This window comes from Sus scrofa, chromosome 9, assembly GCF_000003025.6.
Source record: "Sus scrofa isolate TJ Tabasco breed Duroc chromosome 9, Sscrofa11.1, whole genome shotgun sequence".
Taxonomy (NCBI): domain Eukaryota; kingdom Metazoa; phylum Chordata; class Mammalia; order Artiodactyla; family Suidae; genus Sus; species Sus scrofa.
Window position 1 is genome coordinate 63,752,235 of NC_010451.4, and position 25,103 is coordinate 63,777,337.

General features: G+C 37.4%; 1 protein-coding gene across 1 annotated transcript; it reads left to right on the forward strand.

Annotated features, from left to right (window-relative positions):
• On the forward strand, nt 5,694-24,841 carry FMO3 (flavin containing monooxygenase 3). The gene is made up of 9 exons (XM_003130094.5): nt 5,694-5,781; nt 6,782-6,919; nt 15,144-15,332; nt 16,190-16,352; nt 16,610-16,752; nt 17,587-17,786; nt 20,912-21,267; nt 23,471-23,543; nt 24,232-24,841. The coding sequence occupies exons 2-9, from the start codon at nt 6,788-6,790 to the stop codon at nt 24,572-24,574; spliced, it is 1,599 nt and encodes a 532-aa protein (XP_003130142.2). The 5' UTR covers nt 5,694-5,781; nt 6,782-6,787; the 3' UTR covers nt 24,575-24,841.

Sequence of the window (25,103 nt, forward strand, 5' to 3'; positions counted from 1 at the left end):
TTAGAGCACGTGATATGGTATTTCTTTGAATAGAAAATATAATTTATTACTTCTCCCATCATAACTCCTACTTGTACTTGCCTCATCTATTATTGAAACAAGAACAGGATGAACAGTATATATACCGTAACCAGTAATTCAGCCCATGAAGGAACTTCTATAGGTTTGACCATCCTCTCATTACATTTAGCAGGTGTCTCATGATTTTTAGGTGAAATCCATTTTATTATTGGAATTGTCAATATAAAACCATGATCCATATCTCAGTTTCAAACATGGTTTGATCCTTCTAATTACAGCTGTACTATTAATACTTTGACTCCCAATACTAGTGCCTGGTATTACTATATTATTATTAACAGATCATAATTAAGTACTGCTGTTTTTGATCCTGCAAGAAGAGGTGATTCAATTTTATATTAACATCCATTCAAATTCTTCAGTCGCTTAAAAGTATACATTCTTATTTTACCCAGATCTGGAATAATTTCTCATATTGTTACATATCATTTAGGGGAAAGAAGATCCTTTTTGATGTATAGGAGTAGTTTGGGCCATAGGCTTTTTTAGATTTATCATGTGAGCCCACCATATATTTACAGTAGGTAGAGACACTGACAAACAATCATGTTTTACATCAGCCACTGTAATTGTGATTCCCATAGGAGTAAACATATTTTCCTGGATGGCAACTCTTCGCAGAGGTAGAATCAAATGATCACCATCCAGGATTTCCCATCATGGTACAGCAGAAACAAATCTGGCTAGGAACCATGAGTTTGCTGGTTCAATCCCTGGCCTTGCTCAGTAGATTAAGGATCCAGCGTTACCATGAACTGTGGTATAGGTCACAGACATGGCTCAGATCTCACTTGCTGTGGCTCTGGCGTAGACTGGTAGCTGTAGCTTTGATTAGTAAATGTTATAGCCTCTTCTCGTAATGATCTCTTTATCATTATACAGTGCCCTTGTCTTTTGATATAGACTTTATTTTAAAGCCTACTTTGTCTGATATGGGTATTCCTACTCCAGCTTTCTTTTCATTTACATTTGTATGGAATATCTTTTTCCATCCTCTTACTTTCAGTATGTGTGGGTCTTTAGCTCTGAAGTGAGTCTCTTATAGGCAGCAAATAAGTTCTTGTTTTTTTTTATCCAATTGGCTACCCTATGTCTTTGGATTGAGCATTTAATCCATTGACATTTAAAGTGATTATTGATAGCTATGTACTTATTACCATTTTGTTACTTGTTTTCTAGTTGTTTTTGTAGTTCTTCTGTTCTTTTCTTCTTTTTTGTTCCTTCCTTTTTGGTTTGATAGTCTCCTCTACTGTTCTTTCTCTCTAGTTTTTGTATATCTAGTGCAGGTTTTTGATCTATGGTTATCATGGAGTTTTATATATGTTGGTCTATAACTATAGTTACTTATTTTAAACTAATATTCATTTAAGTTCAAACACATTCTAAAAGATCTACATATTTTACTCCTTCCCCTACATTTTGTTTTTGATGTCATATTTTACAACTTCATATCTCCCTTAACTGTTGATTGTAGTTATAGTTGATTCTATTATTGCTGCCTTTTCATCTTTGTAGTAGCTTATTTAAGCAATTGATCTTCAGTTCTTACTATATATTTCTCTTTACTAATGGGATTTCCTTTCCTATAAATTCTTATTTATTTATTTATTTTTTTTTTGGGAATGCACCCATGACATTTGGAAGTTCCTGTGTCAGGGATCAAACCCACACCACAGCAGCAATCCTGGCCACTGCATTGACAATACCAGATCCTTAACCCACTGTGCCACAAGAGAATGCCTAAATTCTTACTTTTATTGTAGCCTATTCCACTTAAGGGAATCTTTAACACTCTTTGTGATGTTGGTTTAGTAGTGATAAACTTTTTTAGTTTTTGCTTGTCTGGGAAGTTCTTTGTGTCTCCTTCAATTCTGAATGATTCTCTTGCTACACATAGTAGCCTAGGTTGTAAATTTTTCCCTTTAAGCATGTTAAATATATCATGTCACTCCCTTCTGGCCTGAGAAGTTTCTGTAGAAGAGTAGGCTGATTATCTTACTAGGCTTCCCTTGTATGTGATGCTGTTTTTCTCTTGCTACATTAAAATTTTTCTCTTTATCTTTTATCCTTTTCCATTTTAATTGTGATATGTTCTTCATGTTGGTCTCTTTGGGTTTGTTTTGTGTGAGACTCTCTGTGATTCATGTACCTGGAAATCTATTTCTTTCTTCACTGTGGGGAAGTTTTCAGCCATATTCCATCAAATACATTTCCTACTCCTTTCTTTCTCTTTGCCTTATAGGGCCCCTATTTTGCAAATGTTAGTATGCTTGATATTGTCTCAGAGCTCCCTTAAACTATGCATATTTTTTTAATGTGAGTTTTTTTTTGCTTTTCTGATTGTGTGTTTTTCATTATTCTATCTTCCAGATGACGTATGCATCCGTCTGTATCATTTAGTCTGTTGTTAATTCCTTCTAGTGTATTTTTCATTTCAGTTATTATATTTTTTAGCTCTGATTTGTTCCTCTTTAATTTTATATCCTTGTTAAAATTCTCACAGTATTTATCTAATCATTTCCCAAATTCAATTAGCATTCTTATTACTAATGCTTTGAACTCTTTATCTGAGAAATTATATATCTCTGTTCTATTGGGTTTATTTTCAGAGTTTTTTTTTTCTTGTTCCTTTATTCAAAATATATTCTTGTCTTTTCATTTTGTTAATTTTCTCTATCTCTCTGAGTTATGTTACCTATCCTTGTCTTGAAGGGGTGTCCTTGTGTGAGAGCATCCATATGCAGTTTGCATTTGTTCAGTGGCTTTGGTGGGAGAGCTGGATCTTAAGTGAGTACAAGTCATGTCTTGCTCCAAGATGTGCTGGTAGGAGGTGGTGCTGGAGATGGAGGGGCTAGAGTCAGAGCTGTATGTGAGCTGGGGCTCTTCCTGTGCTCAATGGAAGTCACTGGTCTGCTAGGGGCAGGAGTAGGGCCCAAGGAAGTAGAGAAGAAACCCTGAAAGTCAGTGCAAGATGCCTCCATTCCCTCTAAAGTGTATTCTCCTTCCAGCAATAGCACTTCCACCCTGGTGGAAAGCAGTGTCAGAGCAAGAGGGGCTGGAGCAGGCACCCACCCTTCACCAGAGAGCACACTTGAACTGGTCCAGTAAGTCAGTTAGATCTCCAGGCAGTTTTCAATCTGCTGCTTCTGCAGCATAGTTGCTTTCACCCTGTAGAGGCAGAGTTGCGTCCAATTTAGCTCTTCTCTCTAACTGCATGAACTCTTCTTGATCATAGCAGCCATCACCCGGCTGGGAGCTGTGCCAGAGTAAGAAGGGCTGAAAGAGGTGCGTGGTGAAGGCTGGGGTGTATGCTGGAACAGTCACAGGAAACTAGCCAGAGCCCAAGCAGTTTTCAGTCTGCTTCCTCTGCCTTGTTTCTGGAGTAAGCAAGTATGTCTGTGCTCTTCATGAGCAGAGTCTCAGTTCCTTACAGCCCTCTTATAAATCTCACTGGTTTTCAAACTAGCTAAGGGTACTCATCTTCCCAGTGTTGGACCCCAAGGCTTGTGTTCCCCATATGTGGCTCAAACTCCTACTCCCTAGGGGGGATCCCTGAGCTTAATATCTCCCTCCTCTCTTTACAAGCTTGTATAGGCATCTTTCTATGAAGTTATGGAGACTACAAAAGATAAGAAATAGAGAACAGAGAGTAAGCTAATAGAGTCTAGGTACTTAGCCCCAACATTCCTTCAGACAATCAGTTAGTCCTTTCACTGAAGCACCCACAATTAAACTATTGCCTGGAACCTTGAAGCTACAGGATCCAGGAGAAGAACAATCAAATACAGGGTGTAGGGAAAGTTGCTAGGAAATGAGAGTAATCTTAGCACTACTAAGGGATACCTCCTTGGGGTGCCACACCCTTTAAGCTAAATTGTTCTTTCTAATGTTCTGTCTCACCTGGCCCACTCCAGAGAACATGAAGGAAACCACATAAAAGAGTTTGTAAAAGAGGGACAATGAAGCAGGGAGCAGCCAGTCCCTTAACCAGGGCCTGTGCACCTGGGATTCTGAAGATGAAAGAGGGCTTTGTGGAAAGCAGCAGCAAGCAAAAACTAAGCTTAAGTGCCTGGGAGAGATTAGGGTTACTAAATATGTCTGCTACAGATGAAATATACTCCTGCCAAAGGCAGAATGGAGAAGAGGAGCCTTTTTTACCTCCTAGAGGAAGCCAAATAACATCAGAAGCCAAGGTAGAGTTGGGTGTGTCATGCTCATCCATAGATGAATAAGGTTACAGGAATGGTACTGCTTCCTAAAGAGGATATCTGCAATCACTAGTTTGTATAGTTTGTGTAGCATTAAAAACTAAAAAGAGATCTAGATAAAATGAAAGGAGATAAAATCTTGAGATCTGAATTGCTGCCTAGAAAATTTAGTGAACCTGTGATATGACTAGAAAAAGCAAAAATAAATTTTAAAAATTTAAATAAAGAAAAATTTATTTAATTTTCATTTTTAATTTAAAATTTAAAACATTTTAAAAATTTAAAATTAAAAAAATGAAATTTTAAATTTTAAAAATTCTTTAAATAAATAAATAAATAATATTTTTTACCCACAACACACATTTATCATTTGGTAATTGCTAACTACATGCCAGGTTTATATATACATAGATATAAACATATTATATGTATATAGAATATATATATGTGTGTGTATGTATATACACACATACATTCTAAACATTTTAACCATTGAGCAAGATAGATAGTCGCAGTATAATATCTTCATTTTATTAATGAAGAAAACAAGGATTAGAGAGGTTTAATGGCTAGCTTAAGGCTATACAGCTATTAGTGACTAAACTAAGATTTGAAGTGTTTCTGACTCTGCAGTTCATCACACTTACTTTACAGATTAGCATTATCAACTCCAAAAGACATAAAGGCAAATCCTCAAGAATTAAATATATGCCAGCAGTTTATACTGTGTATCACCTGCTTAATGAGGGTACTCACTAGATAAAACTTTGAGGTGTCATAATTTTAAGTGATAGAGGAATGTGGTTGGTAAGAAAACAATTTTTAGAAACTGTAGTTTACTTCATGATTGAGAGTTAGGTGCAGTTTATTTAGTCTTACCATCAAAAATTTTTTCCCTGGTAATGGACCAATTTTTGGAATTTGATCCTTTTGATGACTACACCCTGATCAGAATCAAATAAATACAGATTTGAGAAATCAAGGTCTTTGACCTCAAAAGTCAAAAGAGAAGACAGGAGGAAAGAGAGAAAAGAAAGCCCATCACTGCTGGGGTATGTTAAGTAAGCAGTTAGTTTTCTACAGTCTTAGGGGGCTACCATGAGAGATCCACAAAAGAATTAAGAATGAGAAAAATAAATTTGGAATAACACTAATAAAACAGAGCTAAAGACTATAGAATCAACTATCTGGGATAACTGCCTGAATCCCAGGCCAAGAGTCCAGGATTGTAAGCAGTGAATTGGGTTTACTATGACTAAAGAGAAAGTAGGGATGGGGCAACTTAGAGACTGGAGCAGAGCCCCACCATTCACATGGAGCTGATAATGCTTTCACTTGCTGGAGGACAAGGATGTGGGTTCCTCTTTAAGAACAGCTCCTCCCATTTTCCAACCCCCATAGAGTGTTGATTCACAGAAACATTTTTTCTTTCAAACTTCCAGAACAACGTGAACAAGACTTATAAACACACAGAAGTGAAGAAAAACAAAAGGTATAAAAAGAAAAAAAAAGGATGATATTGTAATGGGCTAAGAGGGAGGAGAGTGGGATTGGTAAATGGAGGATCATGTTCTATTTCTAACAAATGTGGCCAAAATGAGAATGAAATACAAATTCAAGTAGATTTTTTTTTTCCTAAGAATTAAGGATCATGATTCCTTTCATCCAAATCTATTTTTTCTGCATATCTGTTTGATTTTGTCTAAAAAGAAAAAAATAGAAGTAAATGCATTTTTAGGAGAGAATGGAAGCTGAGGGTAGCAGCTAATGGGAAGAAGCTGTGTTTGATAAAGAGATTTGACTTTTCTTTTTAACTGAGAAGATGAAGACCATTATTAGGGAAGGAAAGTGGGTGGCTACCTGGCATTCTGAAATGCAGATATAACCAGACCTTATTCCTTATCAAGTCTTATGACAAAGTAGAAGAAATAAATATGTGCATGTCTGTACACACACAAATCTGTATGTCTCTTCTTTCATATATGCACATGGGTGTGGGTACATGTGTACGTGTGTGTGTGTTCATATACATACACATATGTATTTGTTTCTTCATATATATACACACACACACACACACACACACACACATATATATGTAAAATGTTGGTGGGTTTAAGTGTGTGTATATATGTTTTAGTTGTCAATCTCCTATTTCTCCCATTCCCTCTCTCTAGTAGAGAGTAAACGACAAAAGGTCAAAGGCAAAGATGATAAATACTGATGATAAATACCTTGCTACACCATTAATCTCTTAATTTTAAAGAATTAACTAAAAACAAAAAGCCTCCCTTTTTTGGAAGAAAATGTTTTCTTTAAAAAGTAAAAAATGGAAGTGTAGTTAGATGACTAAAAGGAATTTTGATCCTTTTTAAAATATTGCTTTCTGGGTACAAAAAGTTTCTTATTAAGCCAAAGAGTGATACAAAAAGAAGCAAAAATGAGATCTTGACAATACTGTTGCTGGAAATGTTCTCTGGGTGTTTGCACAGGTGACAATGGTGAAGAGAGTGGCCATTATCGGAGCTGGCATCAGTGGCTTGGCCTCCATCAGGAGCTGCCTGGAAGAGGGGCTGGAGCCCACCTGCTTTGAGAGGGGTGAAGATGTTGGGGGCTTGTGGAAATTCTCGGTGAGTGGGATGCCACTGCAGTAGACTGGAGAATGAGGTGGGAGGTACAGGAAAACATTGTTTGGGCATAGGCTTCCAAACCAGCTGTCATGGCAGTTATAATAGCTCCATGAAGCAGAAGATCAGGAGCACATTGGAAATTAAGTCCCTTACTTCAGCAGGAAATAAGATGGAGGGCTGCTTAGTCTCTGTGTACAGAATTCAACTCTGATAAATCATTAATAAGTGAACCACTTGGGGATAAAATCCACAGTCAAATACTGGTTAGGTTTATGTAATAGAATTCCATGAGTTACTCCAGCCCAGAGGGCAGAACCTCAGACTTGGAGGCTGGAACCTTGAGACAGATGTGGTCAGTCCCAGGCCCTGAAACCTAGTGATGTTTACCCTGCTAGATTTCAGAATTGCTTGGAACCAGTGACTCCTTTTCTCCTTCTGTTTTCTCCTTTGGGAATGGGAGCATTTGTAACGGGTACCCTGTGCCCAAAAATGTCCCATTGCTGTATTTTGGGAAGTTTCACAGATCCAGAAATGGAGAGTAATTTTGCCCAGTGTGAATCATATGCAGAGTCTCATTCATACCAGATTTAGATAGTTTAGATAATTAGCTTTAAAACTGTTGAGCTGATGACATATGAGTAAAATTTGTGACTTGATTTAATGCTGCAGTGGATTGAGACTTTGGGGATTTTAGGGTAAAGTGAGTATATTTTGCATGTGGGATAAATGTGACTCTTTAGTGGCATGACAGTGGACTATTGTAGGCTACTTAAACAATAGCCCCTTCAGAAATATTAGGTTCTAATCCCTAGAACCTGTAAATATTCCTAATAAGGAAAAAGGACACTTGCAAACATAAAGAATCTTGAAATGGTGAAATCATCCTGGGTTATCTGATGAGCCCCAAATGCCATAATACATATCCGTATAAGAGAGAGTCAGAGGGGGATCTGACACACAAGGACAGAGAGAAAAGGGAATGTGACTCTGTCAGAAAGAGACATTTGAAGATGCTACACTGTGACCTTGAAGATGTATAAAGGGGACATTAGCCAAGGAATACAGGTGGCCACTGGTTGCTAAAGCAGCCAAGGAACTGGCATCCACTGGAATATGGAAGAGACAATGATTTTTCCCTAGAGCCCCTGGAATGAACATGACTCTGTGACACTTTGATTCAGGCCCAGTGATAGTGATTTCCAACTCCTGGCCTCTGGAATCACATTTTAAGAGGTCGTTACTACAGTAGCCACAGTAAACTAATACAGTTGGTTATTTAGAGTTGCCTAACTATTTTACTTCTGTGAGAGCTTACAGACTACAAATGATGTTGTGACTTGCAGTGTTTTTCAAATACCTCTAGGAGTCTGTAGCAGTATACCTAGAATTCACATTGTGGAATTATATTATAAAATCGTGTAAATTTTGTCCTTTCATTACCTTTAGTTTCTAAAGTCAGTGTCTTTCGGAGTTCTTGTCGTGGCTCAGTGGTTAAAGAATCTGACTAGGAACCGCAAGGTTGCGGGTTCGATCCCCAGCCTTGCTCAGTGGGTTAAGGATCCGGCATTGCGGTGAGCTGTGGTGTAGGTCGTGGACGTGGCTCAGATCCCCAGTTGCTGTGGCTCAGGTGTAGACTGGCGGCTACAGCTCCGATTAGACCCCTAGCCTGGGAATCTCCATATGCCGCAGGAGCAGCCCTAGAAAAGACAAAAACAATAAAAAATAAAATAAAGTCAGCATCTTTCACTCTTTCAACTTTTTTTTCTTTCAGAGAGATCCAAACATTAGCTAAATATGAAAAGAGTAAAGCACAGATAATTCAAACTTGTTTAGTCCTCTAACCCTGAACCAATGGCAGAATGATGTATTTGCCTCACCTGCTCTGATCACTGAGAAAAATAAACTACTTTATAACTAGGCTTCAGGTCTGGGGAAATGTCTCCCTTTCTCAGGAGTTCCCCCAAACAATATGTCAGTAAATTGTCTGGATTTGGCCTGAAGGGTCATGAATCAAGTCTCCTTTTTTCTGGGCATCCAACCAATTATTCACTTCCCATGATTTTTTTTCTGCTAGCCTATGTACCAGTTTGTCTTTAATATTTATTCTCTCCTTCTGTTGATTATAATCACTATCAAGATTCATAAATTCACCCAAAACTATCAATTCTTCCACCTCTGCATCCCACACATGGACTAACAGGGAGCAGAAGAAATCTCATGCTCTTTCCAGCTAACTTTGCTTTCTGATGCAAGCTGGCAACTGACTTACCACTTAATTACTTGTTAATAATCACATTGGATTTTGACCTTATTACAATATTCTAATATTATACTAAAATTTATATTCTGGGGGCCTGGCAACTTTGGGCTATATAAGCCTTGATTCCAAATTTCTAGTGCTCAGTGCTTTTTATTACAAACAAGCATCTCTACATAGAAATGCATAATTTGGTCCTTCATCAGAAGGAAATCATTTCAGGTAGAAAACTATGTTAATTTTTTAAGGAAAGAAATTTTAGAGCACTTTGAAGCCCCTTTTTGGGTTTTATTGGCTCTTTAAATTTGAAGTGAAATCTTAAATATTAGATTGTTTACATAGTTCTCATTTGTTTTAAGGATCATGGTCAGTTTTGGTCAAATAGTAGCTTAGCAAACATTGCATCTTGCACTTTGTTCAGTCACTTGTTAATATATGACTAACTCCGTGCTTTAACAAGATTAAACATGCCTATTTTCAAATGCCCATGGAACATTTCTAACACTGAGTCTTAACCAAAAAAATCTCAAGATTTTTGAAAAGACATGTAAATAAATTGAAATTCTCTGTTAACAATGTAATAAAATACAATACAATGAAATAGAAATTTATAACAAAATGAAGGTGGAAAACCCTTTCTCCAGGAATTGTTTCAGTTCTCTCTTGAAGATCTACTAGTTAATATTCTTTTAGGAGTTTGAGCCAATGCAATAAGATAAATGGTTTATAATAAAAAAAAAAAGAGGAAAATGGAAAGGAGGAAAAACTATCATGTGCTGACTATGTAATTTTATACCATGAAGGACATAAGTTGGAAATTGGTTACAAAAAATAATGATAGAATATATAATCACAAAATTACCAGAAAAAAAATCAATAGTTTTTAAATGTTTTAGAATTAGCAAACTGGCTTTTCTTACACTACAGCCAGCCTGTTTTACTTGATCTATATAATTTTCTAAATTTTTGATCTGTTATTTTAAAATCAGGGTACTTCACATGAAAATCTAGGAATCTGTCTTCTTTTGAAAAATCAGAAAATCAGGCAATACTGGATATACTCTTACTCTAATGCCTGGCCTCTTTCAGACTGAATTTGAATTGTTTCACAAAAATCATTTTTGACCCATTTCTTGTAGCTTCCTGTGTGTTTATAGAATTTATTTTGACCAATTTTATGTACAAAGAACAGTCCCTTAGAATATTTGGAAGAAAAGATACCCCCATTTATAATATTTTCCATCTCTTCTTATTCGTATAGTTTTATCATTTTTTATTTAATAAAACCTCATATTTATATTATTAAAGCCAAGTAAACACTGCCTATTGCTAAGCCACTTAGTGGATTCCAATTACATTTTCTTTCTAGAACAACTTTTTGCTTCCACTGGAGTTAATAATTCCCAATATCCTTTGTGGGTTTAATTTTACGAATACCATCTCTAATTCATCCCCCAAGCTCTCCCACAGAATTTTGATTCTCCTCCTAACCTGTTTAAATACATCAGCTTAATTCTTCTCTTAACTATCCCTTAAATATTCTTCTGGATTGTCCTCCTCTTCTCTAGGCTAGCCACACTATTGTTATCTAGGGTAGCCCCATTTTCTGGAAAACTTATCTTCCTATTACTTTGTTTATTCACTCATTTTAGTAGAGTATATGAAAGTATATACTCATTAGTTTCTTGAGAAATTATCTGTATGAAATGAAGGATTGTAGCCTTTGGATATCTTCTGATATCATTGATCCAGATTCCCATTTTATTAGATCTAGTCTTAGCTTTCAGAATTCTTTGGTCTGTTAAGTACATTTTCCATCTATGTTCTATCTTCCAAAACATTGTTGCTATTTCTTATTTGCTTTTACCTTTTCTTTTTTCCTTGTTGGTTCATACCTCTGATACTTTTATAGTTATTTTAATAGAAGAAGAGTTAAATGTATCTATATAATCTGTCGTGTTTAATCAGAAGTCTGGATTACTTATTTTAGTAATCAAGAAGTAAATAAAGCAGTTCCCGTTGTGTCATAGTGGGAACGAATCTGACTAGGAACCATGAGGCTGCGTGTTCGATCCCTGGCCTCACTCAGTGGGTTCCAGATCCAGTGTTGCAGTGAGCTGTGGCGTAGGTCGTAGACACGGCTCAGATCTGGCATTGCTGTGGCTGTGATGTAGGCCAGGTGGCTACAATTTCAATTCAACCCCTAGCCTGGGAACCTCCATATGCTGCAGTTGTGGCCCTAAAAAGACAAAAAATAAAAATAATAAATAAATAAATAAAGCTACTTCCATAAATAAAGATTTTGTTCTTTGTTGACCACTTGACCCCCAAAAAATTTTATTTGAAAATGCAATTTATGACCCTATAGTCAACTTAAAAGAATCTCTCTATAAACATGGTTTCTGAGACACACTGTAAATAAGTAGGAACAGCAAAATAGCCATGATGTGATGTGATTTTGTTTAAAAAAAAGCAAGTCTCAAATGATGTAGCTGATAGATGCTGCAATTCCTCTTCCACTACCTTTTGGGAACCTAAGAAAAACTGCAGACCAATCAGCTCACCATTGCTAGGGAGATTTGTTATCCTGAGCCAAAGTGCAAAAGCACCTCAAACTTGTCTCAAAGGATTGCATCATTTTTATTATATGAAACTCCTCCCTTGTTTTTTCTTAATTTTTTCCAACTTTGGCTTCATCTAGAACCTTACCTTTGGCCTTGTATCAGTTTTCTATTTTTGTGTAGCAAATAGTCACAAATTTAACAGCTTAAAAGTACACTTATTACTTTGTTATACAGGTAAGTACAGCACAGTTCAGCTAGGTTCTTTGCTTAGGGTTTCACGAGGCCAAAAATAAAATGCTGCCTGGGCTAAGCTCTTATCTGGAGGTGCTACGGAAGAATCTTCACTCAGTTTCTTGCTTTATAAGATTAACAACTTTGTTTCTTTGCTGGCTGTAAACTGGGATTCCTCTCAGCTCCTAAAGCCTGCCAGTATTCTTTGGCATATGGCTTCCCCCATCTTCAAAGCCAGAACAACAAGCTGAATCGTCCTCCATTGCACCTCTGACTTCTGCTACCAGCTAGAGAAAACTCTCCTGTTCTAAAGGGATTGGGTGATTAGATGAAAGCCACATAACAATGCAGTCATGGGAGTGATATGTTATGTACATGTTTCAGCTATATTCAAAGAGCAAAGGGCTATAAAGGGCTATACAAAGTTTAGGTGCACTAAGGGTCATTCTTAAAATTCTGTCTACCAAATGCCTCAAGATATAAGTTGAGGAAAAATCAATAAATTATTGAGTGAACCACATCAGCCACCTCCAAAACTCTCACTCTGTTCTACAAGATCCTTTCCCATTTTCTCCTATGAGTTCTTGATATTTTGCAATGTTTTATCTTTAAGCAACACTAGATTAAGTGCTCGGCTCACTCTTTTACATCTACATGAGTAGGACAACAGTCAAATATCCAGCATTACATAGAGAGTAGCATAAAAGCATTCCAAGACAGAGGGCACCCCCCAGCTTGCACAACTTAATCTCTAGGTCTCTTTTGGGTCAATGCTCCAAATTTCAGGTCCCTGCCCTGCCCCTCAGCTCTTCCCAAAATTGTATCTGGGCCTATAGGAAAAGAGGGCTTAGATGACTTTGTATGGAAGAAATCCAAAGTTCCCAAAATTCAAACACAGGCCGTTCTGGGTGCCTGATGTTCCTGTCCTATTTGGTTACCATTCACACTCATTATTCAGGAATCTTAAACTAAAGATGGCAGTTGATGAGCCTAGGGACTATACTCTCTTAGCTTAGTCAGGGGCCAGTGAACTGCATTACTGAAGTCTCCCACTTGTCAGGTCCAGTTTGCTCATTGAGTCCCTGCCACAAGTGGTCTACTCTGCAGCTCTCTTAAAATGCCAGTTAGCCCCAACCATGGCAACTCTGGTAAAGTACCTACCAAGATTATCAGATAATTTCTCCATCCCATGGGGAACAGGTAGGAACCCCTAATTCATTTAAACTGAATAGGTTCAAGAGAGCTAAACTAAGCTCCTACCTCTTTCTAATCTTGCTACCTCTTCCTAATGATTGCTACTTGACTCTCCTGTGTCTACCTCCCCCTTACTCAGGTTGGTTCAGGGAGAGCTTCTGAAGTGATATCTTAACAGAATTTCAAATGTTAAAACCAAAGCCCCTCTGCCCTCAGCGTTCCCCTTAGTCTAACAGGAGGTTATGCAAATTTCAGAATTTCACCCCAAAAGATAAATCTTAGGATTTAGGTAATTCACCATCACCTCATTTTCTGCCTCTATTCCACTTTTTCCTTACCCAATTCATTTAGCATTTTTCAAACTGGCGATTATGACCCATTAGTCTGCTATGATATAAATTAATGAATCAATCTGTATGTTTAAATAGAATGGATGGAATGTGTTCAACTCAAGTTGTTTAAAATGACTTGTTTTATAAAATTTTTGTTTCCTCTGTGTGTATGTGTGTTTGTACCAGGTTGCAATATAAAATATATTACCAACCATTAGAGTATGGTCAAAAACATTTGAAAACCACTATCCTAAACATAACCAAAGTTCTCTCTGCCCAGGTACATAAGAAAATATTATGAACTAATCCACCAGAACTAACTACTAACTCATGTTACACTGAAGGAATTTTTTTTTTCATTTTTTCACAATAAAGACCAACTCTTTAATCTTTTTTCCTTTTTTTTTTTTTTTTTTTTGGTCTATTTAAGGCCATCCCCATGGCGTATGGAGGTTCCCAGGGTAGGAGTTTAATCGGAACTGTACCTCCTGCCTATGCCACACCACAGCTCACAACATCACCAGATCCTTAACCCACTGAGGATGGCCAGGGATCGAACTCACATCCTCATGGATACTAGTCAGATCTGTTAACCACTGAGCCATGACAGGAACTTCCTACCATTCAATCATTTTAAAATATACAATTCTGTGGCATTAAATTCATTCACATTATTTTATAATCATATCACCATCTATCTCTAGAATATTTTTAATCTTCACAAAGTAAAACGCTGCAGAAATTAAACAATAGTCCTTGATTCCTCCCTCATCTTAGCCCCAAGCAACCACCACTCAGTCTCTATGAAGATTACGCTGGCTATCTCAGATAAATGGAATCATACTGTTTTTGGGTTTTTTGTTTGTTTGTTTGTTTTGTTTGTTTGTTTTTTGTCTTTTTGCTATTTCTTGGGCCGCTCCTGCGGCATATGGAGGTTCCCAGGCTAGGGGTCGAATTGGAGCTGTAGCCGCCGGCCCACACCAGAGCCACAGCAACACGGGATCCGAGCCGCATCTGTGACCTACACCACAGCTCACGGCAATGCTGGATTGTTAACCCACTGAGCAAGGGCAGGGACCGAACCCACAACCTCATGGTTCCTAGTCGGATTCGTTAACCACTGCGCCACGACGGGAACTCCTGTTTTTGTTTTTTTGTGACTGGCTTACTTCGTATACTGTATGCCCTCAAAGTTAATGCATATCATAGCATATATCAGAATGTCCTTTCTTTTTAAAGCTGAATAATAGTCTACTATATGTATATATCACATCTTGTCCATGCTCATGAGTTGACACACTGAAATCATGCAGGGGTGAATTTTGGAAAATATCTATTGCTATGTTTAATGGCTCAAAGTAATAAAATGATCTAAGTTACATATTTTAAAAGGACATGATGAAATTCAGAATTTGTTTCCCTTAGCAAAGAAAGGGTGTTAAGAAAGATATATTCTTCGACATTCTAAGTTCCTTTGATCAGCGTCAAATTGTTAGAGTGAAAATAATTTATGCCATATTTTATTGAATGTACTTTTTGGTAAAAGCCAATTGAAAAACGAGTGAGAATTATTTGAAACTGGCTCCTGATTGTGATAAGAATACTCATTTACAAACTCTCTTCCATTTAAAATGATACTTTTACAGGACCATGCAGAGGAAGGCAGAGCCAGTATTTATAGATCAGTCTTCACCAACTCTTCCAAAGAGATGACATGTTTTCCAGACTTCCCATTTCCTGATGACTTTCCCAACTTTATGCATAACAGCAAGCTCCAGGAATATATCACTGCATTTGCCAAAGAAAAGAACCTCCTGAAATATATACAGTTTAAGGTAAGATACTATCAAAAAATTAATTTGGGGCAAAACTGTGAGGAATTCTGTATTACTAGACTGTCATTTGTTCCTTTTAGTATCTCTTTCATATCTGTCAATGTTATTAACAATGTGGCATCTCCAATCCTAGATTTGGAGAAGATACATTTCTCTCAAGAAAATAAAGGAAATTTATAAAATTTGACTACATACAGTTCTTAGACCAAAATGACATAAACTTAGAAATCAATAGCAAAGAAATAAATGTAAAATAGCCATGAATTAATAAAGAACTCTTTTTTCCCTAAACAATTTATGCATCAAAAAAGGGAATTACAATGGAAATTTTGAAATATTTAAAACTGAATAATTGAAATTCTACCCAAGCTTAAATGTTTATATTAGTAAATAAGAAAGGTTTCCCAAGTAATCCTTATGCACACTAAAATTTGAAAAGGACTTATGCTCTGAATATACATGATATCTTTCATTTTAAGACAATAATATTAAAAATAAAATGGCTAAGGAAATACTTTAGGAAATAGTTGTCCCTACAAACATTATTGGCCACCAAATTATTTACCACATATGGCATATGTCTCTAGCAAACTATGATTCAATTCACTGTCATATCTCCAAAAGGAATCACTCCTGAACTGCAGAAAGTACTAGTCAGACAAAAGGAACTACCGGGGGATTAAAAAATTTTTTTTAATTTATTCTGAAGGAATGTTGAATTTGCAATAAGTACCTTAATAACAATTTAAGTATTTTTTCTGAGCCACAGTTAAGAATTTTTTTCATACTATTTGATCAAGTTGGTGCCATACCTCTGTTAGCATAGAAAAAAGACTATCTTTCTGTGTTTCTCTTAGACGCTTGTATCCCGTGTAAATAAACATCCTGATTTTTCGATCACTGGCCAATGGGATGTTACCACTGAAAAGGATGGTCAAAAAGAATCAGTTGTCTTTGACGCTGTAATGATTTGTTCTGGACACCATGTGTATCCCAACCTACCAAAAGAATCCTTTCCAGGTAAGGCCAAAAGTTAGGTTGAAATCTATACACCTGGTATGAATGAATTACCTTAATAATGTCTATATCTTTATCTGTATCTGTATCTATATACCATTTATAAAAGTACACATTAAATTAAAATAAGCTTCTATTGTATCTAATACACCTGGAATGTTAAAATTCCATATTATTCAACTGTATTCATCCACAAGGTCTGTTATAACAGTTTTTAAAATGGAAATCAAAATGATTTACATTTCCCACTTTTTACTCAGGACTAAAACTTTTTAAAGGCAAATGCTTCCACAGCTGGGACTATAAAGAACCAGGACTATTCAAGGGGAAGCGAGTCCTAGTGATTGGCCTGGGGAATTCAGGCTGTGATATTGCTACGGAACTCAGTCACACAGCTGAACAGGTATGCTTCTCAGGGACTCAGAGAATTATCTTTAAAGGGACAGAAACATTTATCATTTGAAAGGTGTGAAAGGTGTGATGTGAAAGAGGGGCAGGGGCAGGGTACTTGATGTGAAGACTAAGAAGTGCTTCATGTAGCTCAGCTTCCCCTGGTAACAGATGGGATTTTAAATAGCTTGAGATGGCAACAGCAGAACACCAGCAAAGGATGATGTTGTCATTCAACAGTCTTCTTCTTTGGGATGTTTGATGCCTAATATGTGTCCAGTAAATTCCTCCAAAGCTAGTGGGATCATGTTGGGATCATCAAATAAGAACTAGAAGAAATATAACTAGAATTCAGTTATTGGTCACCTACACCTAAGAAGATTTGATTAAAAATGAAAATTTGCCTGGAACAGTATGACAGGGTGTTACTCCTAAAATGTAGATTATAATGCAGGAAGTTTATTTGGGAGTACTCTCTGGATGAATGCCTCAAAGGTAAGGGAAAGAAGTTATCTTTTACTTACTCTAAAGCTAAGATAGTCCTTTCAAATTGTCCCAGGTTGAAATGAGAGGCTGGGCCTTTCCTTCTCTGCATCAACCCTGCAGTCACTGAATGCAGGGAATCCAGAAAGAGTATATAATATGTTGGGTGAGGCCCCCTCTCCAACCAAAGCAACTCCCAAAGAAGGCTGATACCTGGGGACTGCCCTCTGGCAACACTCCCAGCAGCTGGTATAGTAACTCTGTTCCTAAGTGCAGATCTGGAGGGTATTATCACAACATCCACTACAAATAGACACCCGTTTTAATGGTTTAATTGGTGGTTTTTTTGGTTTTTTTTTCCAAGGTCATCATCAGCTCCAGAAGTGGCTCCTGGGTGATGAGTCGGGTCTGGTATGATGGCTATCCATGGGACGTGATGACTATCACACGATTTGAAACCTTCCTCAAGAACAACTTGCCAACAGTCATCTCTGACTGGTGGTACACAAAGCAAATGAATGCAAGATTCAAGCACGAGAACTATGGCTTGATCCCTTTAAAAAGGTAAAGCAGAGTTAAAACATGATATATCTGCTGACTTTGATTTCAGCGTAAACAATCCTAATGTGTGTTATAACCACCAAGTAATTCAGTGAGGTAATCACCTCTCACATTTCAGGGGATAAAGAACTGCAAACATTAGGAGTGTTTTCTTTCTTTCTTTCTTTCTTTCTTTTTAGGCCCACACCTGAGGCATACGGAAGTTCCCAGGCTAGGGGTCAAATTGGAGCTTCAGCTGCCAGCCTATACCACAGCCACAGCAATGGGATCTGAGCCACATCTGTGACCTAGACCACGGCTCATAGCAACGCCAGATCTCTACGTGAGGCCAGGAATTGAACCCATATCCTCATGGATACCAGTCAGATTCATTTCTGCTGCACCACAACAGGAACTCCCCAGGGGTGTTTTCTTATTTCACAATCCTCTCTACCATATTTGCACAACTGGAAAGTTACATAATACCTCAGGAACTAGTCCCTAGTAATGGTAATAACAGTCAACATGTTTTAAGCACTTAATAGATGTCAGAACCTTATTAAGACTCTGACCTGTGTTATCTCCTTAGAAGTAGCTATTCTCTTAACAGCTATGAGGATGGCTCTATTACAAGTTTCATTTCAGAAATGAGAAAACTGTGATCCAATTTAGTTAACAACTTTACCAAAGTTATACATCCAGAAAGTTAGATGCCAGATTTGAAACAAGGTCAGATCTGCTTGCTTCAGAGCCCCTTACTCTTAGCCACCTTGCTTTACTGCCTCTTTGCTAATGGCAAATTTGAGCTAAGAAAAACTGGACTTTCCTTGTGTTAGCTCTCATCACCCACCACTTAAATGGAGCCCTTCCACTGAATTATGGCTACCATGTTTGCATTTTCCATTTCCTCCTCATTCCTTCCTATAATATCTCCCAAGCCAGTCATGTAAAAAGAAATTACTTTGACACGAGGTGAAAAACTCAAACTATAAACTGTTTACATCACAATTAATTCATTAATTCAATAAGTATTTATTAGGCATTTATTATGTGCCAGGTCCTATGTTAAGCCCTGTGGATACAGCAATGAACAAAACATACAAAAATCCCTGTCCTGGTGGAGCTTACATTCTAGTAGTGGGAAAGAGACAATAAACAAATAGCAGAAAATCATATGGTGACATATACTATATGAGGAAAAAAACAAAGTAGGCAAGGGTAACAGAGAGTGCCATCAAGACAGTTTTAAACAGAGTCCTCATGGGGGGGTCTTACTGTAAAGAAAGAGTTGTGAGCAAATTCCCAAAGGAGATAAGAAAATGAGCCAGGAGAATATCTGGGGAAGAGTATTCCAGACAACAGGAACAGCTAAAACATCACTTCCTCAGGGGTAAGAGTGACATGTTCATCAAAATGCAGTGAGCTTCTCATCCTAAGTAAGAGGGTTGGGGAGAGAAGAAAATGAAATGAGAGACATCAAAATAGCCAGCTGACAGGTCTTGTAGGCCATTGTCCTCTTTACTCTGAATGCAGTGGGAAACCATAGCAGGCATCTGAGAAAATTAAGGATAATATCTAAGTTAATCTGAAGAGGTAAATTTTGACTGCTTTGATCATCACCCAGTGTAGGGGGTAGGTTAAGGAAGGAAGTAGAAAGACTAGTTATGAGGTTATTGTCAAAATCCCAGATGAGAGAGGAGGGCGACTTGAACTAGGGTTATCAGCAATGAGTGCTTAGAAGTGATCAGATTTTGGATACAGTTTGAAGGTAAACCCAAAAAGAATTTCTGTTTTATTAAATAACAGATATGAGAGCAAAAAAGGGATGGAGGATGTCTTTTAATCTGATCAAAGGTACAAGGATGGAGGTGACGTCTACTGATATGTGGAAGACCATGGGAGGAGCGGAAGTTTAGTTTTACACATATCACAGTCGATATGCCTTCTAGACGTTTTCATAGAAAGATGTTGAGCAACAGTGGGATACACAAGACAGAAAATATATTCAAACTGTAAGTTCAAAATGTGGACTGGTTAGAATATAGACAGTACTTAGATATAGTGCCACTGGATCTGGCAGTTTGAAAATCCTATTGGTCTTGACAAAAGAAGTTTCAATTAGTCTAAGATAAATGGCAGGTAATTTGAGCAGTTGAATCCAGCATTTTTCTAAGCAGCATTCCAACTGATCTCATTGTCTGGCTCAGCTTCCTCCCCAGTAGAGTCTACCTATGGCTCTTGCTCTCTCTTTCTCCCTCTCTTTCTCTCTCAGCTCCCACCATCCTGCAAGAACTCTTTTCCTTCAGCATTATTTAGTTCACCCATAAGTTCAGATTTATCTGTACCCTCTAGAGATATTATTGAATAAAAAATGACCAAAAGCTCTCTCTTCCCAGACTTCCAGTGACCAAAAATTCAAACCGACCTCTTCCCTCTCCTGGCCTTATTTATATTCCTGGATGCTCCCTCCTTCACCTGACTTGTGCCTTTGTCTGAATGCGCTCACACCTCTGTGAAAGAACCCAATTTCAGCCTTCCCACCTTTGACTTCCTTCCACCTGTTTGATCTTCTCTACATCGCAATGACCACTTTGAAGGATTCTGTAGTAAGAATAATGGCTAACATTTTGAGCACTATCTATTGCCCCAAACTATACTAAAGTCTTAATATTACTTAGGTCTCTCAATGACCTCAGGTAGATTTAACAGTTATTGACACTCCAGATGAGAAAGATGAGGCAAGAGAAACTAAGAACACTTAATTTGATCAAGGTTCATAGTTGATAAGTAGCAAAGAAAAGAATTTAAATACCCAGGTACTCTTGACATAACATTCTTTTCCTAATATATGCTTTAACAGGGGAAAGGGCCCGGGTGCTTATTCTGGGATTTGAAGAGAATCTGGGGAAGAGAAGAAAATGATCACGAAAATTAGAGAAAAGATCAGCAAAAAGCAGCTTCTCTTACACCTTACATCAGTTTTGTCCTTCGTTCATATTTGTAACACTGCATGGAACATAGAAAAAAGAAAATGGGGGGGTAGTTTTTCTCCTTCCTTATTAACTATTAATGATTATTAATTAGATATTATGGACAAATAAAATTAGGAAATATTACCATTCCAATGGTTGTCTCTATTTTCTATACAGAGCCCTGAGGAAAGAGCCTGTGTTCAATGATGAGCTCCCAGCTTGCATTCTACGTGGCACCGTGTCCATTAAGCCAAATGTGAGGGAGTTCACAGAGACTTCAGCCATTTTTGAAGATGGGACAGTGTTTGAAGCCATTGACTGTGTCATTTTTGCAACAGGCTATAGTTATGCCTATCCTTTCCTTGATGAATCCATCATTAAGAGCAGAAACAATGAGGTCACCTTATTTAAAGACATCTTCCCACCTGTACTGGAGAAGCCAACCATGGCAGTCATTGGCTTTGTTCAGTCTCTTGGAGCTGCCATTCCCACAGCTGACCTGCAGGCCCGCTGGGCAGCACGAGTAATAAAGGGTAAGTAGACAAAGAAACTCATTGGTGGGGAAGATGGATGACAATGAGATTGTCTTTGAGCCTTTGTGAAAACAATAGTCCTAATAACAAGGGACAAATCCTAGATCCCATCCAGTTTTGACAATCTATAATTCTCTATTTTTGGTACTATATTTTATAATAAATTAAAATTTATCACATTGGATTATCATATGCAATAGTAAAAGATGTTATTCATGAAGTGTTTGTGATATATAACTCCTTAAAATAGTTAATTACCCAAGACTTTTCATTAAATTTGAGAATGCCAGAGCTTCTCATCTTAAGTGCATGACAACTTTATAAAGTTATAACTTCAAAACAATAGAATGACAATGCTTGAAATGTTAATAACCAAAGATGTTTTCAAGCCAATATCCAGTCAACTTTAAATATCCACAGTCATGAAAAAAAAAAAATTATGTTTGCTGAAGAGGCAGTGGTTTTTCTGCTCCATCTTCTCTGCTATGTGTCAGATAAGGACCAGCTGTGGATCATTAGAAGCTGAAAGCACTTAGTATGGTATCGTCTAAGGTAGATAAATACTAATCCCCTGTATTTTAAAAAAGAAAAAGGAAACAATAAACTTGAATGGGGTCAGGCAAAAAAGGCAGGCAGCATCATCCAGCCCCAGGTACTGGAATCAGAGTCACACTAAGGTTTGAATGCAGTTGTGGGATGATTCAGATCATAAGACCAAACAGGGCCATGGTTAAAGAGTAAATATAGTCATAAAAGTTTGGTGGTCTTAGAGGTATAAAACTTTAAGATAAGGCATCTTAGCAGGTCCACTTCCTTTGAAGCCACATCTAAGGCTTCCAGTCCTACCAAACTTGCTAGTTTAAATGTTCTTTTATGCCAGAGGTCAGAACTTGCCACTTCACACCCTACATCATTTCTCACCACCGGGCTGCAACCCACATCATTACAGTCATGCATATCAATGATCTCTCTAAATCTCCTCACTCCGCTGGCCCCCAAGCAGAGTTGTGGTGCCAGGTGATATTGCTCCAGTGAAGCAGCAGCCAGGAAGGTGATGGCATAGAAATTCTACTTAGAAAAAACTGAGCTTATGTTCATGTTCAGAAAGACTGGCACTAAAATTTTGGCTAGTTATTCTCTGTGAAGACAAGAGTTATAACCTGGGCTCTGAAGAAAGGAGACAAGACAGAGACCCAATCAACAAGGACTGATATACAAGGCCAAGACTCAGTCTTAGGGAAAATGGGAGATAAGGCAAACGGTCTAATATGGGGGAACCAGGGTACCAGGACAGAGGGATCAGTTATAAGCCGACTAATGGCAATAGCTGGTGGGCTGCTGAGTACAGCCTCTCCTCCATCTATTCTCCTGCCCAAGGTTTGGAACAAGGCCATGTCTACAAAGATTTTCATGTGATGCTATCTGTAAGGACTGCTTAAACAGTGAGTTAGGCAAATCATTGAGTTCTTAAAGATTCAGATCTGGGCTAGAAGGTCTGGTCTTGTTCCAGGTGATCCCAAAATTGCCAAAGAAACCACACTAAATTTGAAGTAACAAAACTTCAGGTCTGGGTTTTAGAGAAATCTTTAAACCTATGCCAGAAAATCCCTGAAATCCTGGGCAGCCCCAACTCAGATCTGGTCCCCTGAGGGTTCCCTGTATCCTTGGTGACTTGTTAACAGTCTATATCCTGTCTCATATAAGAACCACTGGCTCTTCAGAGAGAATCTTGGGACTTCACTAAGTTCTATATCTTATTTGTTAGAAATTCCCTTTTCTGGTGAAGCAAGATAATTTTCTATTAAGTTTTTTTTCTCAAATCTTAAAAAAGAGCTACAAATTTTCTTTTAGCTATAATTTATTAGTATTTTTTAAATGAAGCTGAGAGATTAGAATATAATCCCTTAAACTGATTTTTTTTTTAATCTTGTAACTGGTTTAAGAGCAAAGATAGATGAAAAATTATTTGGGTAATGGCTTTTAATTACTATGACAAGAATCATCTCTGAAAAGATTGGGAATGACCTGTATGTTTGTCTGAAAATGATAGGCTGTTCATGTGCTCATGATTTTACTAGACAGTGACAAAAAATTTGAAAATACTACAGGGATTCATAATCCTTATTGAAAAGAAACATTACAGGTTGGCCCTATGCCAGATTTAAGTATTATCATGTCTTCCCCCACCCCTTTTATTTTTTAGGAACTTGCACTTTGCCTTCTATCAAGGACATAATGCATGATATAGATGAAAAAATGGAGAAAAAGCTAAAATGGTAAGAGCATCTATTGTAAAGGAGGTCTAGAAAAATAAGAATTTGTGAATGTTTGAAACTGTTTTAGTCTCAAGTAGTCCTGAGTGAGGTCATTAGGGGGACAGCTATGAGCTAAATTTATCCACTCAACAAATATTTATCAAGGATCTATTTTGCTCCTGATACCACACTAACTCCTGTTTTAGCCCCCTTAGCTTCTTCAATATATCACAGAAGGACTCAGATAGATTATAAATCAGAAGAGATTAGAAACACATGGATGTGGACTTCTGTATTCTAGCCCATAATCCTCTAAGATGTAAAGGATGCCTTCCAGCAGATAGCTCTAATGAAAACGGCTCAACTAAATAAGAAAGAGAACTGGGCTCCTGTCCTACCTCTGTCACTAATTAACTCAGTAGCTATGAATTACTGACTTCACTTCAGCAAGAGACAATTCATCTACTTGTAAATGTGGATAAAAATGGCTTTCTCAGTTGCCTTGCAGTGTTGTGGAAGGTTGAAATGAAATCAGCATGAAAGTCCTTTAGTAAAAACTACAAAATGTAGGATAATGAGCAATAGTCCCCTTACCAACACAAAGGATTGATGTTGATTCTCACTGATAAAAATGTGTGAGGCATTTTCCCTGTTCTTGTTTCTTCACAAGGCTTGGATAACCACAGTCTGTTTTCTCTCCCACCCCTAGGTTTGGCAAAAGCAATACCATACAGACAGATTATGTTGTTTATATGGATGAACTTGCCTCCTTCATTGGGGCAAAGCCCAACATTCCATGGCTGTTTCTCACAGATCCGAAGTTGGCCTTGGAAGTTTACTTCGGCCCTTGTAGCCCATACCAGTTTAGGCTGATTGGTCCTGGGAAGTGGCCAGGAGCCAGAAATGCCATCCTGACCCAGTGGGACCGGATACTGAAACCCATTACAACAAGAGTTGTTGGGAGTCCTCTGAAGCCTTGCTTATTCTGCAGTTGGTTCAGGCCTGTAGTTATTTCTGCTGTATCAATTGCTGTTTTGCTTGTGTTGTTCTAATCATCACTCTATCTAGGATTCTGAAAGTTACTAACACAAGTTTAAATCATTCCCTTTTCCTAACTGTTTAAGGTTGCAAAATAACATTCTGCTTTTAAGGACTTCTTACAAGATATGAAGTAATTCCAAATGAAACAGAAGTTTTCTTGAAACCCTGTGGCCTAAATGGAACCAAGTAAAGAAAAATTAAATATAGCATATAAATTTTATTTTGTTTGATGTTATAAATGCTAGTACACAAAATAAGCTGAAGAGCAAAATTGGTACAATTTCTGTTATTCTTCCTCATTTAATTATTTAAGTTTTTGTAAATATTAATCAGCTCATGAAGGATATGATATTCCTCCTAAACTTTTTTAGCAGTCTTAATAATACCCATCTATTTCCATACAAAACTGAATTATAACTACTCTTAATTATCTTGGTATGTAATAATAATGATTTTTCAATCATTCATTCATTTCTGCATATTTTACTCTGATAAGACTAAATGTATATATTTCAACTGACATACATAGTTTGAACATAT

Bases quoted from the DNA above. Each gene is read 5' to 3' on its own strand.
- FMO3 (XM_003130094.5), top strand. From the start codon at position 6,788: ATGGTGAAGAGAGTGGCCATTATCGGAGCTGGCATCAGTGGCTTGGCC. The intron at 21,268-23,470 runs GTAAGTAGACAA...TTTATTTTTTAG, and splicing joins GGCAGCACGAGTAATAAAGG to GAACTTGCACTTTGCCTTCT. The intron at 23,544-24,231 runs GTAAGAGCATCT...TCCCACCCCTAG, and splicing joins ATGGAGAAAAAGCTAAAATG to GTTTGGCAAAAGCAATACCA.